The sequence below is a fragment of the Protopterus annectens genome, chromosome 8.part0, assembly GCF_019279795.1.
Source record: "Protopterus annectens isolate FY-2018-M chromosome 8.part0, PAN1.0, whole genome shotgun sequence".
NCBI lineage: Eukaryota > Metazoa > Chordata > Ceratodontiformes > Protopteridae > Protopterus > Protopterus annectens.
This window is the reverse complement of record NC_056741.1, coordinates 152143513-152161771: the sequence shown is the minus strand read 5'-3', so window position 1 is coordinate 152161771 and position 18259 is coordinate 152143513. Positions and strand designations below refer to the sequence as shown.

Here is an 18259-nt window from a genome sequence, read left to right as displayed (position 1 = left end):
ACTCACCATGACAAATCTATTCCAGGCAGGGTCAAGGCCCACTCTACCAGGGCCTTGCTTTCATTTCTGGCTTTTTGGAAAGGGTTGGATTCTAGAGGTATTCTAGAAGCTGCTACTTAGTCCTATGTACATACCTTTACAAAGTACTATAAGCTTAATTCCTTCTCTAGGTCCAGCAGAAACTTTGCTAGGACCATTCTTGTTCTCCAGAGGCTCCTGTACCCTTACCCTTACACTTCCCAAATATAGTTAGCTATGGTGAATTACCGATATAGCTAAGAACATAGTACAATTGTGTACGTTGAATTTACCATAACATTAGATGTTCAAACGATTGCTGCTGCTGTAGCCTCTCCCTCCCTCCCTCCAGCCTCTTGTTTTTTGGTGTGTTTTTTTATGCCAAGATGTGTCCCTTTATTTTTTGTTATTCCTACCATTGGCCTTTTAGGCCTCAGCCTCCCTCTCGTTGCTGGCAATAAAGCTCTGAAGGGGTTTCTGCCGACACTTGACTTTTAATCAGCTCAGTTCAATGTGCTTGACTGTTTGGGTGCATGGAAGGTGCCCTGTAGTTTGGAAGTTGGATGGCTGTTATATCCTTGGCAAGATATAACTCCATATAGCTGAGGCAACTGCAGCAGTGATCATTCGAACATCTATTGTTATGGTAAGTTCAACTTACACAACTGCACTTTTGTGTCTTGGGCAAGCAACAACACATTTAGCCTAAAGGCTACTGCAGTAGTGAAGAATTTGAACATCTATTGTTATGGATGAGTGCAACTTACACAAATGCACCTTCTGCTCCAGAGAAAAGTTCCTACCCTGTTGACACCAACAAAGGGGGATCTTATTGTGATTCAAGATAAGTCTTCTAAATGTCAAGTCATCTGACCTTTGTCAGAGGGAGGGAGCTCTTTTACTTCATTCCAGTTCCCCTTCTCCTCCCTTCTTACAGTCATGTCTTTCAGTAGTGCTTCAGACCTGTATAATGAGGGATGTTTTGAAGACACAGATTAAGATATCTGCCGTCAGATCCGCCTTGGTTTTAAGGATGGATTGGATTGGTACTTTCTTACCCATCCTTGCTCTTTACATGGTCCATCTTTAAGCACAAAGATATCTTCCACAGCTTGTGCTCCTTGTGTAGGTTGGTCTTTTGACATCGCACCAGGTTTTTGCATCCAATTCACTTGATGCCAAGAACCTTGACATCAAGTCTTGACATTGACTGAGTCTTCAGCATCAGCCTGGGTACTAAAGCATCTGGTTCCCTTTTCAGTGTCAGAGTCATTGACCTCCAAGGTGTCAGCACTGATCTTTGCTGGCTGTCAGCTAGTTGGAGTGAGGAGCTCCTTCCTCACTGACACTTACATCCGCATCAAGAGCGACAGACATGACATTCTATGGGTGCTCTCTGTTAATGGCAGACATGGGGTCAGTCTTTGAGTTTGGGGAGATGATGATTGCATGTCCCCTGAAAGCATCAGCCCACACTCCAGTGGTGTCATCTTCAGCTCTTGACATCTATAATGTACAGTTGTGTAAAATCTTACCATAACAGTAGATGTCCTTGCCTTCACTGCTGCAGTATTCTTAACATATGGGGTTCCCCTGCAGTGAAAGGCTGACGTCCAGCCAGTCTACCAAGACTCCTATTGCTTTAAAAGTACTCTGAATGTCACCCAAGTGCTCCCTGTGTAATGCAGGGTATAAAGGTGACATTCAGACCTACCAAAACCAGAATTGATTGCCCCAGGAAGAACTCCAGTCCAAGGAACCCAAGAGGTAATGTGTACATCTAAGAAGGCAAAGAACTAGGGGGATGGAGGGAGGAAACGAATACTGCAGTAGTGAAGGCAAGGACATCTAACATTATGGTAAGATTTTTCACAACTGTACTATGTCCTTACATTCACTGCTGCAGTATTCTTAACATATGGGAGAGTGTCAAAGATCAAGATAAAACTTGGGAGGAGGAAGGGGCAGAAGAGTCTCCTAAAAAAACATGAAGAACTGAACTAGCAAAACCAGCCCTAGCTCTAGAGATACCATCCATCTTGTAGTGCTTGGTAAAGGTATGCACAGAAGTCCAGGTAGCTGCTTCAAGAGTAGAACTAGTATCTAAGCCTTTGAAAAAAGCACCACAAGAAGCCACAGCTCTAGTAGAATGAGCCTTAATTGAAGAAGGAAGGCTCTTGCCATGAAAAGTGTAAAAAAAGGAAATAGCCTTAGAAATCCAAGAAGAAATAGTTTGCTTGCATACAACAAATGCCAAAGATGTAGGATGAAAAGAAACAAATAACTGATCAGATTTTCTATTAGAATGATGAATGACTTGAGAAGAAATCTCTAGCAAGGAAAGAACAGAAGTAAACCCTCAGAGTCTGGAAAATCAGAAATAAGTTGACAGGCCTGAGGAAGAAGAGCTAACACATATGTAGACCTATTGGTCTAATAATTAATAGCCCTAAAGGCTAGGGTAACAGAAGTGTAAACCTTTTTACGCAGCCTGTCCATAGTTCTGCTGTCCTTGTCAGAAGGCAATACCTTGGGTGAAGGAAGCAATTGAGACAGCTTATCAGAGGCTACAGACACTTGCCAAGGGTCAGCAATAGGACATTTATATAAAAAAACAACAATCCTCAGGCACCTTATAAAAACTGTCAGGCTTCTTGGGAGGGGGGGGGGGGTGACAGAATCAGGCACATGAGAGGCACTGGAAAAAAGAATTTGCTACAAATACTAGAACAGTCAACTGAGAAATGATGAGCCACACAATCTGTCCCAGTAACACTCCAAAAAGCACCAGCACGACACCAGTCCAATGATGTAAAAATGATAAATTTATTTTCACAAATATCCGTTGAGCGCTTTCATCTTACAAAAGACTTCAACAGAACAACTAATGCATATTTTCCGTTCCCTTATAAATACAAAAAATCGTCACCTGATACACATTGATTAAAATTTAAAGTGCTAGTGCTGAATTCGAATCCCTTCCTATAGAATAAGCATACAATCTAATAGACTAACATATCTGGATTTGTAAATGTTATAATTTTTTTAAAAAACATATTAAACTCAATGACATTAAAACAACATTTGTGTATCCTTGTGAAAGGTACAATTAAAAGGATGCAGTTAAAGGAATACAGACACTGGTAGTGAACATGGCATTAGTTCTAAATATGTCCTTGACCCCTACATTTCCACACCTTTAGCATTAATAAAAACTATCTTAAATGATCTAAAATGGGTTTAATGGAAATATGCTCATTAATTCCAGGGTACACTGATGCGTTTAATTTAATTAGGGATTCGAATTCAGCACTAGCACTTTAAATTTTAATCAATGTGTGTCAGGTGACGATTTTTTGTATTTATAAGGGAACGGAAAATATGCATTAGTTGTTCTGATGAAGTCTTTTGTAAGATGAAAGTGCTCAATGGATATTTGTGAAAATAAATTTATCGTTTTTACATCATTGGACTGGTGTCGTGCTGGTGCTTTTTGGAGTATTGCAGGCACTGGAAAAAGCATCCAGCAAAGCAGCCAAAACAGGAGGAATAGCCACAGCTTTAGGAGATTCCAACTCCAGCAACTCATAGTACCTCTTATGGATATCAGAGACCTGAGCACAATCCCACTTAAAAAGTATCCCCAAAGGAAATTTCCTCCAAAGGAACTTCAGGACTAATAGATCCCTATCTTCCTCTGACCCATAGTCCAAAGGAGAAGGAATTTGAGTAGAATAAGTCAGGGATTGATCAGCAAAATCCGACCCATCCTCAGAAGAATCCTATTGTTTAGCCTTTTAAGAGGAGTAGAGGACCAAGGAGGAGCAAGAACTGAGGAGGCTTTAAGGACATTAAGGCAATAAATAACCCCTGAGTAAAAGCCCGCCACTCACTTTGTGGATCCCTAGAAGCAGAAGAAACATGTTTAATGTTTTTGTTTCTTTTTCAAGGGAACATCCTGAGAAGGTTCAGACCCAGAACAACAGTTGAAAACCATGGCAGGAACTTCTTCCCCAACTAAAAACTGAGGAACTCCCCTAGGATCATCAGAAAAAAGCAACTGTGGTTCCCCCCTCAGTGTCTGAGATGGATGCCTTCAAAGTCTGTTTGGATGTGCTGCCAGCTGGATCTTTACCAGCCTCCAACATGGTCGCGGCAGAGAAATCTGACAACACAGCCAGACAAGGCTCCATGTTTGTAATGACCTTGGGAGAAACACCTGGCAGAGGCTGAACAGTGGAAGATTCCAGTCATACCTTTTTCACTTTCTTCTTCACTAACAGCTGACCCTGGGGACAGTGGATTCCTTCCATTGTATCTCTAGTGAGAAGCTTAAGACACTAGTTCTCAAGATATGAGGAAAGGGAAGTCTACTGTGAAGAGTTTTTAGAATGAATGCCTGGCAAATAGAACAAGATGTGTGGTCATGAGAAGCTCCTAGGCAAAAAAGACACTTATTGTGGCAGTCTCTACAAGGAATCCGGCTTCCACACTGGCATTTACCCTTCATGGATGACATTAACCCCGAGGAACACAAAAAGCACGAAAAAAAGATCCCCAGTGGAACACTTAACTTGGAAAGTACAGCAGACAAGCGTAGGTAGCCACTTGAGAACGAAAATGCATTCAACTGGCAGAAAACAGATGCAGGTAAACAGACTGATGGTGAAAAGATATGTACAGACTGGCAGCAAAGAAGTTCTGTTTTTGGTAGGCCTGAACATCACCTTTATGCCCTATGTTATGCAGGGAGCATTTGGGTGACATTTGGAGTACCTTTAAAGCCATCAGTAGAACAAAGAACCACTAGAACATATGAACTGCTAGTTTAGACCAAAACGTTTACTGCATGTCATTAGGGAGCTGAGTTAATGTCATAGCAGGAAATGTGTTTACTTTGGATGGCTTTTGTGAAATAAAACTCACTTCAGTAGAAGCAGTCTGTTCATTACTAACTGAGTCTTAACAAAACACATCATATTGGATGACCAATTCTGTGATGGTATTTAAGGTAGAATTTGTAGGATACCTTTCATAAACGGATCTTTCAAACATTATATCTGTTTCAGAAATAGATTGCTGCCTGTCTCAAGTATAGAGTTACATACAGTTTGGCTTTCGGCTACAGACAGCATCCTGTTTGAGGTATAGGAGTGCCTGCTACTAAAATAAACAAAGGTGTCACTACTTTTGGATTTCCTGTTGAGCTTGGTCAGTTCCTACCTCATTTTTATATAGAAGTAGGTCTAGAAATTTTCTTGAGAATGATTGTTCAGTAAAAACTTCTCAAACTCAGTAAAAGGAAGACAATGAGCTAATGTCTCATTCCCAAATTAAAATATATATATATATATATATATATATATATATATATTCTCTCGTTAAAAATATTTCTTCATAAATTTAAAAGTTTAAGAACTGAAAACTACATTTTGTTCCCAATGTATCATGTCAAGGATCACTAAGTGGCAGCCACATTGCTCTCTTACTACACCTTGTTTCTATTTACAAATTTTGTTTTTGAACATAATACAATTGTTAGTTAACATTCTAACTGTTCTGATAATAGTTTGAAAAATACATCGGAGCTGTTATCTTAAATTTTTAATGATGGGAATACATGAAATATCTTCTAATTATTTATATGGAATAAATCATTAGTTTAATCACCCATCTGTTTTACTTGAATGTTTAATCGAGGTTCTGTTAAATGCATTCATAATCCTTGCCTTTTTAGCATTATTATCTGTGCAAAATCCACCCAGTGTTGCATGTTATCTGATCCTGGATCAGTAAAAAGAAAGTTTACCAGTCAACCATTCATCTGTATTCTGCTTTTAGTCATTCTGTAGTCAGTCGGTCCATAAATGTTCCATTTGATTAATGAGATTGTAAAGATCCTGATTGAAAAACACAGTGTATTGAATGTAGTAAAATAGTTTATTTGATGTTGTCAATTTTCATTGTGGCCTCACTGATGGGTTCATATCCAATCCTTAGGATCCAACTTGGCCGCTATACTAGCTCATGGCAATCTTGAACTCTTGAGATTCACCCTTAACCAGAAGACACCACCCATCATTACCTCAGATCTCATTTGCTGCTTCCAGTGATAAGACATAATTGTCTGATCTCTCAAGTGATTGATAGATAAGTAATCAAATTACTTATTCTAATTTTCTGAATTTCTTCTTCCATTTTTATAATTGAAATTTAACATTCTTTCCCCTTTTTCACCCTTACTGCTCTCTGATATTCTATATTACTATTGTTAGTAATCCCTATCCCTCTACATTCTTTGTAGCCTCAAATACCATTGTTGGTATCTCCCTCCCCTCTTCTGTTTCTTTCTTTCTTTTTTTTTCTTCTTTCCAAAAAAAAAAAAAAAAAAAAAGATTTCTTCTAAATAACTTTGTATATATGTTTTTCCGTTGCTGTTTTTTTGTACTGAAACTATGGCTGACAAAGGAAAAAGCCCTTCAGAATTTAAAAAAATGTAAAAAATTTGGACAGAAGATTCCTATTTCAGATGCTCAGACTTTGTGTGTCTTCTGTCTAGGTTTTCATCACCTCCAAGAGAGCTGTGAGATCTGCCATGCTTTTAACTCAAGAGTGTTGGCATATCGCCAAAATAAACTAATACTAAAAGGATTTCTGCCCTCATCCTTGGATGATGCTGTATCTGGACCAGCCAAAGTAAAAGAGAGAGAAAAAGCTAAAAAGGTAGCTCTTTCATCTCCCAGCTCCTCTTCTACTTCATTGAAATCAGAAAAATCAGTAAAAAGGCCATCCTTGGAGCCTACAGTTAGGTTGGACCCTATGAGGAGGAAGCCTAAATTCTAGGCTCCAGTTCACATATTGGATGTGACAAAATCGAAACCCCCCCCCCCTCGGATCTGATGGTTTCTCCAGATCTGAAGTTTTCAAAAAAGCAGGATTCATCTCATCCAAAGACCTTGGATCTTGCCTCCACCTTACCCAGAACAAGATATTCTCCTTCGGTGGATCATTTCTCATTGAGGATGCCATCCCCCTTTTTGGAAAGATCTAAGTCCCCATCTGCTGTGTCTAGCCATTCAGCCAGGAGCCTAAATGAAGAAGATGTAGAGAGGCTAGTGAGGAAGTTGTGTTTGTGCAGAGCCAGTCTGTCCCCTTTTTGGCTCCTACCCCATCGGGTCAGGAAGCCCTAGTATCACAAACCCCTCCTCTGTTAATTCCTCCTCTGACTCCAGCCTAAGTCTCAGAGCCATTCGATCCAAGTCATCCGGCTTCGACTGCTTCAGATCTGATGACCTTATTGTCCCCGGATCTGAAACTTTGCTCTGAGCTCTTCGATCCAGTCTGATCTGGAGAGCTCTCAGAACCAATTCTGTCCCATGGGGTTTGAGGTGCGGCATTTGGCTCCAGGAACTTCAGAGCCATCTTTGCATCTTAGAGCATTGGCGATGGTCAATTCAGGTCAAACTTCAGCCTAGGGGTGGATATCCTCTGATCTGTAGTCTCTCCCCGCTCAGAGGATATCCACCCCAGTGGTCATTTCAGGTCCAACATCAGCCTCGGGGTGGATATCCTCTGAGCGGGGCGGAACTACAGATCAAAGGCTTATTGTGTCAAATTCGAGTCTTTACCCCTCTCCGGGACAGTCTGCTTTCAGGGTACTGGAGAGAGCTTTGTCTGCTCCTCAGACTCATATGATGCCTTCTCCTTTTGATCCTACCTCTTCTGCTCCCCTGCCTCTTCACTATGAGACTTAACTAACTTCTCTATAGGGACAGCCGTTACCAAAACCCCAGACTTTACACAAGGGTGTTCCTACCTCTTCTGATACTTCTCTAGAGTCTCCCACCAAGGAAGTCCCTAAGAAAAGATTATGCAACAGGAAGCACATTGATTCCACTGAACCAGTCACTGAGGACACAGATTTTGATGAGGGAATGGGTCCCATCAGACAACTCCTGATAACATCTCGATCAGAGACATTTTGGAGATCTTGAAACAGAGACATGGCTGGAAGTCCAGCAACCCTTTGTTGGAGGAATCTGTGTTACTGGAGGCTTTTGGTACTGGCCGATCTACTTCCTCTGTGGTCCTGCCCACTGACAAGCTCCTGAAATTTGTCTCGCAGTGGACCTGGAAAGAACCTGACACTACTGAGGCCATTCCAAAAAAAAACAGATAAGAAGATGTCCCCACCAGAAACCAAGCCCTTGTGGTCCAAAGGTCCACCGGTTGATGACATGGTTGTGGTGTCAGCAACCAAAAAGGAACGCACTGATGAGAGTACCTCTGTCCATCCCCCTGGCAATGAGTTGTGAGTGATGGACAGGTTTGGGAAGCATGTCTGTCCTTCAGCAACCTTTGCCTTGAGGTCCCTGAACTACTTGGCACACTTTACTAGGCTTCAGCGGGATCTGATCTAGGAGCTTTCAGGTACCCTCACAGGATCTGTGTCTGAAGATGTGAAATATTCCATCACTTCTCAGCTGGTAACCCTACAATCCATATCCAATTCCTCTATGAGTCTTATTTCCAATGTGGCAGAAGGAAACTCAAGAGCAGTCGGTTCAGGCATAGCCATTAGGAGACACACATGGATGCATCTATGTGATTTTGTAGAGCCTTTTAAGTCTACATTCATCAGTGTTCCCTCTCTTCTTGGCCCAAAGTAAGAGTAATTCTTTCCAGGTGTGAAAAAGACAGAAAGACCCTTTCTGCCTTGGAAGTACGTTTTTCCACCCCCCCCCCCCAAAGATCCTTTTAGTGGAATCATTGAGGGGGTGGAAAGATATGGTTCAGAAAATGACAAGGAAATTTCCAAAGCACACATGGCGGTACTTCCCACAGAGGCAGAGAAGTTCAAATGACAGACGCCACCCTTCCAGCAAAGGAGACCCGCAACATCAGTAACCTTTCTTTGGCAAACCCTTCCAGCCAATTGTCCCCCTCTGGAGGCAATCCAGGGCTGCATACCACTACACCAGAGAGTCTGGCTAGAAAAGTTAGGTGCAGAGGATCATATCCAGAGGATATATAATTCCATGTTTTCCATATCCCTTAAATTTCAAAAAACTACCCAATATACCAGCCAGTCGAAGGGAACAAGCAGCAATTCAGATACAAAAGCCGTTAATCAAAAGAGTTATCCAAGAGGTTCCCTCAGACCAGAAAGGATCTGAAACTTACTCAAGATTCTTTTTAGGGCCAAAAAAGACAACGAACTGGAGACCAATTTTGGATCTGAGCAGCCTGAACAACTTTGTTCAAAAAAACAAAGTTCCGGATGGTCACGATTTAGCCCATACTTCCTTTTCTGGAAAAAGATGCTTGGATGTGCTCGATAGATCTTCAGAATGTGTAGTACCTCTCGAGACCCCCAGTTAGAAATCCTACTCCACTGTGGGATTTAACCCTAGAACTGTAAGCCTTATTCCTTTCTCCTACTGAACCTGTAAGTACTTGCAATTTGAAGCTCCTTTCTTGGAAGACGCTGTTTTTGGTAGCCATCACCTCTGCCAGAAGAATTACAGAATTTCAAGCCTCGTCAGTGAATCCTCCATACTTAATTTTTCACAAAGATAGAGTTACATTGTGAACCAATGCATCCCTTTTGCTCAATATTTTCCTACACATTCTTTCTACTTCCAAGCTGTGGATATAATTATACCAAGTCCCAGAGGAGGAGATGTGAAGAATCTAACAGAAACCCGAGAAATAAAATGGATCACTAACCTTAAAGCACACAAGTATCCAGGGTTAAATGCTGTAGTTCCCCTTAAACCTGTGTTAAAAATAGGCGTATAACCATTAGTTGATTATCTGAGGAAGGCTTGCTCTTTAAGTGTTTAATGAATTGAAGCTACTGAAGGCGTGTCCAAAATAAATGTTCCTGATAGGTACATAGATGTTGAAAACATTCAGCACAAACCTAAAAGATTTACTGAACTGAAAAAAGGCCTGAATAGGTTGAAAGTGCTTTTCTTCTTTTTACCCTTTGGTTTTCAATGAAATTTTATGTTTAAATAAAGCCTAAAGTTTTAAATTTTCAACATTAAGGTTTCAACGCTATCTTCTAGCTCCGTGGTGGTCAACTCAGGAATATTTTCTGTTTTTGCTCAAAGTGGTTTCAGACTCCAACATTAACCAATCTCTCAACCTACCAGTTTTCTTCCCTAATTATACAATAAAGGAGAATATTTGTTACATTCACTAGATTTTCACAGACAGTTGTGTTTTTATTTGCACAGAACAAAACACTTCAGAAATTCAGACCAGTTTGTCTCGTTAGCTGAAAGAAAGTTGGGTAAATCAGTGTCTAAAGGTTTTCTTTCCAAGTGGCTAACTAACTGTATTTTCTTTGTTTATAATATATTAATCTTGCCTCTCACAAAGCAAGTATGTGCCCACTCTACAAGATCATTAGCAGCTTCCTCAGCTTTTCATTCAAGAGCCTCCTTGGATGACATTTGTGTGCCAGCAGCTTGGGCTTCTCCTTATACCTTCACATCTCATTACAAACTGGACTTAGTCTCTACGGGTAGGGCATCATTTGGGTCAATGGTGCTCAGGAATATTCTTCCTCGAAGCCACCCAGGTATGCTATAGCTGGAGACTCTGCTCCATCAGTGAGGCCGAAATGAAAATTGACAACATCAGATAAAAAAGTTATGTACTCACCATAATGTTCCATCTGTGTTTTCCATTTTCATTTCCGCCTCATTTTCCTTTCCACCAATCTCCTTCCATTATATTCTGGATCAACGGGTCGATAGAACAACTCTTCTGTAAGGTATTCCTGCTACATTAATGGTTCCACATACGGCTTTTTCCTTCCTTCCACTATTGTACCACTTCTTAAGCTTTCCATAAAATTACATGAGCTATTTCTTTCTATGGGCTGCAAACAAGATCTGAGGTAGTGATGGGTGGTACATTCTATGTAAGGGTGAAGCTCGAGAGTTCAAGATTGTCATGATCTTGTATAGAGGCTGAGTCTGATCCGAGGGATCAGATCTGAACTCATCAGTGAGGTAGAAATGAAAATGGACACGACAGATGTAGCGTTATGGTGAGTACATAACTTTTTTTTTTATCAAAACTAGTCCTTTCACTTCCAGAGCTTTGTAAAACCAGAGTGGATTTGATTTCTGTAAGATGAAGAATTTTAGATTTGGTTATTTCAGTTATTGGGAGTTTTGTGGTTCAGGTAATGTCTTCGCTGAAATATGATTCTTCAGTCAGAGTAGTGGTGGAAAATGTAAATATGAGGTCCGTACTGGCAATCTTGCTGTGGTATGGTTTACAAGAGAAGCAGAAATGATAAAAAAAAAAAAAAAAGAAGAAGAAAAACATGGAAATTACAGCAAGAATTTGCAACTGTGTAGGAACAGACTCTTAAAGAATATCAGGTTTATTCGGGACATATCTGGAGGCTTAGTGGAACCAAAGGAGTTAGACTGTAGGGTTAGTTGTGGGATGCTATGCGAAGGAAGTGAGGGAGAAATGTGAAGGACAGATGAATCCTATAGGTGCAAGACACAGTTATAGTTTAGTGTGACAGTGCAAGGAAAGGAAAAATAAGATTGAGCATTTACAGGATCCTACAGTGTGGCAAGAAAATGGCAACAACAACATTGAGAGGCAATTACGGATATGGAAAGGCGACTGCAAAAATGGATAAGCAGGGCCTTTTTAGTTGTGTGAAAAATACCAGTAGGCAGGAAGTGACATTATTGAAATGATTTGCATTGAATAAGGCTATAAGGGCTACTAGAAATATAACTTATTTTAAGTATTTATCAGAGGAGAGTTCTCCAGTTTTTGATAGAGACAAGGGCTGGTGGCCATTGTTGGCCAATATCACGACTACAACCACTAAGTTGGGGGGCTTTGCTGCACACACACCCCCACCCCCCCCAACTATATATACCAAATCTGAGATTGCACTACAGTGGGTTAAAGGGAAAATTTAATAGGTTTCCTTCACTCACCTTAAGCATCGCGTTACTTCCTGGTTGTTGGCCAGCTATGGCTATTTGATGAATGATTTTTTGAAGTTATACGCATTTGGTAATGTTACATTTCGATGTTTTACATTTGATATTTAGCCATTTGCAAATATTTCTTTTCGGTAGCTGAACAAGGACCTCTGTCTGTCTATATCACATAGATAAAAAAAACTTTTTAACTGAGAACAAAGCTATGGAACATAAACTGTGTAACATCTTACTTTGCAGTGTTTACTATTTACATTTAAAAAGCCACTTAGATATTTTAATGAAAAAAAATCATCATGTTACTGTTAACAACCTTTTTAAAAAGGAGCACCATTCATCTCATTTTTATATTATGAAATTTTTTGAATGTGTTCTGATACTCATTCATTTTTTTCAGTATGTCTTTTATCCACTTCAGGGTTGTGGAGTGCCTAGAGTCTATCTCAGAACTCATGGATGTAGTAGAGTTTTTTTTTTTTTGCCTTCTGCTGTTTGTTAACAATCAGACTCTCTCTCTCTCTCTGTCTATAGGCCCACTTCTTCCCATCACTGTCTGATCAAGCAGGGTTATCATTAAGTTAGATATTAGTGATTTGTGTTTTTAATTATGACCCTACATTCCTTGCATACCTTTGGATACTGAAGAAAAGGGATGCACACCAGGCTGTCTCCTCTAGTTATCCATCACTTCCACAACAAATTGCCAACAAGCAACTCTGCCCACCTTCTGCAAAGTGTGAGAGGTAATTTCCCATTCTCCACTGGCGGAATCACACTATCCTTGAATGCCTCCCTTCCCTCTCCCAGGAGTGGCAAGCGGGCAAAGCCCTTTCATTCCTCTCCCATCCTGTCCGGTAGCTTCAGTTTCAGGGCTGCTAGTCAAAGCTTGACCACCTGGATTGTAGTCAGGTTTCCATCTCTCAAAATGGACACAGGCTTTAGGTGCAAGTTAGTGAATCATTGCTGAGTGGGAAACCAGTCCATCCTAAGAAACATACAGTCAGACAGTACAGACTAGGTAGTTTAGAAGATTTCTAGTTCACCTGCTAGTATGTATTTGGGATTTTGCAGGAAAACTAGGTCACCTACCAAAAAAAAAAAAATATATATATATATGTGTGTGTGTGTGTGTGTGTGTTTGTGTGTGTACATACATATGAAGAATATGTAGAATCTACACAGAAAGCATCCCAGCCAGAAGTCAAACCAGTAAACCAGGGACTATAAGGCAGCAATGATAACCATTTTACTGTTGTGCCACACTGCATTCTGATACACCGTTCATATTTATTATTTTTTCAAATATAATATTTTATTTCTTTTTAAGATAAAGTTGCACAGATTAACATACAAAAATGTTATTCTTATATTTTTATCTCAAGGTTACGATTGGAAATAGTACATCTGGATCAGTTCACTTATTATCCAAAAGAATATGTAACTAACTACAGTCCTGCTGTGCTAACAATATGTCACATTTCATTTATTATTTCAGTATTACCCAAGCATGAAGTTCAGCTCAAACTTCCTCGTGCTATCAGTGTCATGGACAAAGAATTTACAGTGACCATGTGTGCCAGGCAAGTACAAAAGCATTGTTTTACATATATGATGTTGTAGAAAGGGGGTTAGTGTTTTTGCTAATCATGAAAAATAGTCACATAATTTCAATCATCTGAACCATGTTTCATTTTGATAGATGATTATTGCTTTGATTTCACAGAAACATACGTTTGTTTGTAGGTAGGTAGGTAGGTAGGCATCCTTTGACTTTTGTGATTCTAGGCAGGGACTGTGCAATTCTCTGTGTTGTACCTGTTTATTTGTCTAATGCATAAGATATGATTCTTATCAGATGATTCTTCCTGCCACATCAAGAATGGGCTTAATTCTGCATATGCATTTTTAACCTTTTCTTGTGATTTGTTAAGTTCATTAGCAAGGCATATAGCCACAACATATCTGAAAAGAGTACCTTATAATTTGACCTTCAACAACACCCATCCCACCATTGTCAAATAATGCCATTTTATTAGTGTATATCTTTTCTTCTTTTTTTAAAAGGTCTTATCTTTCTGGGCTTTATAAATTCTCTTTGCATACTTGAACGTTCCTGGTATGAGTTGACTTTCCCTTCTATAGATGCATGTTTTTGTTTGTTCTTGGATATTCTGTTGTAATGTAAGTTCCATACCATTTATCCCCTTACCTGGACTACTCACATTATCTGCCTTCTTTAAGGTTTCCAGGACTGTACAAACCATTATAATTGTGGATTTGCTGTCTGTACAGAGGAAAAATCATTTTCTTTTTTTTCCTGCAGATCTCTTACATATGCTAGTAACCCCCAGATGTAGTTATTACTTGTGCACACTTATTGCTATCCTTTAGATAATTCAATACAAGTGCCCCAAGATCTCTTTCTCATTTTGTTACATCCTCTATTAGATAATCCCCTGTGCTTTTTATGTGTAAATGCGTTATATTGTTTTTTTGGAATTACATCTTAGCAGCACTACAATTGATTGATCCTTCCTTCCTTTCCTGCGCACCTTAGTGCATTGATTTTGTTGCTGTTTGTACCTTTTACAGCCATATATTTTTCAACATTGCTGCCTTATACATTTGTACTTGTGAAATGGCACTTATACCAAATTTCACAAAGCCTGTTATCTCTCTCCTATCTTCTCCATTGAGTCCCTTTAGTGTTTCACTGTGAGCCTTCACAGCCTAACAAAACTCATTCTAAAAAAGTCGGTGCCATTTGGGCTCATCAGCTGCCAAATGTAGGTTTTGTGCAATCCTAGTTTAGTAGAATGCAAAAGCAAGACAGATTAAGTTGGTCTGGACTTTTGGCAGTGAACACTGCTTCTTGGAACATAGCTTCATCTTACTGCTACAGCAGAAGCCAGAAGAGCTCATGTAATAGTCCTAAAAGGACTGGATAGGTATAGCTTGTCCTATCTATTTACATAGCATTGGTTCTGGACCCAGACTTTTCAAATGGTGCCGGTTCTTCCCCTGTTGTCGAGCTGCCCCTTATGGGAGACCCTTGCCAGGTGTAAGGGATACTAACAAGACTCTAACAAGAACCTGGATGGATGCTTTAAAGTTGGAATTTGCTCTGTCAGATGACATGGTCAACACAGTAGATTTACATAACAGCTGTTTGGAGTATTCAGCCTTCTTGGATAGTGTGGCTTTAGTACTGACTGTACAGTCTTGTTAGTAAACTTCAGCACTGACTTGGAGACTAAGGTAGACATCTGAATGGATATGATTAGAAGGAACAGCTTGCCTGATATGAGCCTGAGTAGGAAATTGCTGCCAGACTTGTACTAGTCATGTACTGCACATAATGAACACTTTGTTCAGACAGAAAGCCGTCCATTAAGTGTAGTTTTGTATTAGAGCATCTCTGGTAAAGGATCAATCAATGACGTTGTAATGTCATCGGACCTTCTGCCATGTCAGTTGATTGCAACTTTGTGGTCACTTGGATCAGGTGGGTGGAGTGGTAGTTGAACAAACCTGGAAACACGAAACATATAGTGAAGATTTCCTTGGAATTCCTAACAAATTGATTTGTGTGAGAGGAGTTCAGCTTCCATTTATGGGACAGCCTCTCCATGTGCTGGAAGGGTCAAAAAATATTAGGTCCAAATGGACCCTTTGAAGACTTCTGCAGCTCAGACATCAGCAAAGAACTGCAGCCAAAAGATGATTGATGCTTGTCATGGTGATAACCCTTGGACCATTTGGAGGACACTAGCAGTGAGAGAAACTGTTATTTATTTATTTATTTTAAGTTAAAGAAAAAGATCTTCAGTGCAGTGAAGGCAGCTCCTGTGGCAGTCACTGAAGCAAAGTCCTATGTGAGGAAGTGCTTGGTAAGACTCTGAAGAATGACTTGTGGATGGCCTAAAAGAGATTCTCACCAGCCATCCAGCAGGCTGTGATGGGTGATATTGCCTTTGTCATTCCCTGCAAGGGTGAAGAAATGCTGACCTGAAATGAACACTGCTTGGAAGTAATAGGAGCATTTTGTGTAACTCGGTAACCTTAATCTGGCAGATGTACTCTAGTATGAGGAAGTGCTGCTAAAAACAGTTGGTGAGGTCAGGGGCTTATAGCTGTAGATAAGGTCACTGTGACAGTTAAGCAGTTCTACAGTAGCAAGGCTGTTGGTGTGAATAGCATCTGGCAGGAACTGGTGAAAATTCCAACTGTTGCTGGCATGTCAGAATCAACATACATTTTCAGTGTTGCATGGAAGATGTGAAGTATACTTTTATACTGGCAAATTGGAGGTGTTCAAAAAGTTGCACTCTGTCTCTTGGAAAGCCTATGCCAGAGTGCTGGAAAGGAAGACTCCATCCAATAGTCAAGGTTCTGACACAGGAGGAGTAATGTGGATTCCATTGTGCATGTGCAAGAGTGGTTCAACTTTTTGTCCTTACACAAGTTTGACGTGGCCATAGAAGTTTGTCCCTTTTATGGACTTGGAGAAACTATATGACCATGTACTCTTAAAATGTCTTGTTGGAGATACTTTAAAGTATAGTGGCAAAGAGCCACTACTGCATCACATTCATTCCCTTCTTTTCTGCATTCATGGATGGATGGAAGGACTGTGGGGTCTTGCATCATTATTCCTGGCAGATTTTAGAAAGGGTATCAGCCTGGTCCACACTTGAAAACTAGCTCTTGTATAAATTTTCCACATAAATGCCTGATTAGAGTGTATTTATCTGTTTGTTTGTTAACCAGGTAAGTGAAATGATGTATAGACCCTTTCCAGCCACTATACAGGCTTATAACACTTACAACAATACACACTTTATGGCATGAGAGTTGAGAAAGCAGCAAGCAGTCATTGGGCATAATATTATATTAGCTGCAATAAAATAAACACAGCAAATTACTAAAGTAACATTCAGTAGTAAAATCAAATACGCACAGCATTTTTGTAAGAGGTAATGAATTAATATTATTGTGACCACCCAGGCAAAGAAATGTAATAAATTCGACTACTGTGAACTTCCTGCTAGGATTCTGCTTCTATAAAAACTTCAAATAGCCCCTGACACCACCAGAAAAAAGTTAATAACGTAGAAGAAGGTAATGCTACTCAATGCTAGAAGTCTAAACCTCAAAATGCACTCTTTCGAGGCACTCCTAAAAATGGAGAACATCGATATTTGTGCAGTAACTGAGACCTGGTTCAAGGCTCCAGAGAGCACCCCTGCAATACCAGGCTACAACTCTTACTACACTTTTCGGCCACCAAATCAAGACCAAAACACTAAAGGTAGAGGAGTATCCAGATTCACCAAGGATATTCACACCTTTAGGCTAGTTGCCCAACACAATGCATCTGAAATTCTCCAGGTGCAACTAACACTAGGTAAGACTGCAATCCAAATTGTAGCTTGCTATAGATCCCCCACCATGCCCCAAGATTCCCACTACACCTTTCTAAACATACTGGAAAATATTAAGATACAACCCAACACCCTAATATTGGGTGATTTCAACTACCCTGCCATTAACTGGGAAAACTACTCAGGTACCAACACCTTTTCCCAACGGTTCTTGGAATTCGTAAATTCCAACACCCTGGATCAACTAATCCATTGTGCCACCAGGGGCTCCAATATCCTAGACCTGGTCATTACCAGCATGGGAGATAGATGCTCCACACCAGTGGTCACCCCCTCATTGTTCAGTTCTGACCATAAGCAAATCACCATTGACATCCACATCCCACCCCCACCCCCCAGTAAGGAAACCTTTGTAAAAAACTTCTCCAAAGCCAACTTCATGATACTCAAGTCAGAAGCGACAAACTTCATGACACCCATTCGGACGGGATCTGAAAGTTCGACTGCTGAATCCTACACTAAGGCACTGTACGGGCGCATCCACTCATGCATGAATCATGCCTTCCCAAATAGAACCAAGACGCTCTCCTCCAAAAAAAGGAAGCCAATCTGGTGATCCCCTGCCATAAACAAACTATACCACAGAAGGAAGAAACTGTTGCAGAAAAGAGGAAAATCCCAGGATGCAAAAAACTCCCTTACCAGCCTCAGTAAGAAGCTGAGATCCTTCATAAAAATCCTCCAAAGCTAGTTATGAAAATAAAATTGCCAAAGATTCCAAAGACAAACACAAGGCATTCTATAGTTATGTCAAGAATGTAAATGGCAATGCTCAGATCTGCTCTGAGCTACAACAGAATGGAA

General features: G+C 40.2%; 1 protein-coding gene across 1 annotated transcript in view; it reads left to right on the top strand.

Moving 5' to 3' along the window:
- Nucleotides 1-18259, top strand: part of LOC122808680 (alpha-2-macroglobulin-like) — a 2380392-nt gene that overhangs the window by 717390 nt on the left and 1644743 nt on the right. Inside the window, exon 7 of the mRNA XM_044079659.1 lies at nt 13507-13591. Coding sequence (XP_043935594.1) covers nt 13507-13591 — 85 coding nt within the window. The remainder of the gene's footprint in view (nt 1-13506; nt 13592-18259) is intronic.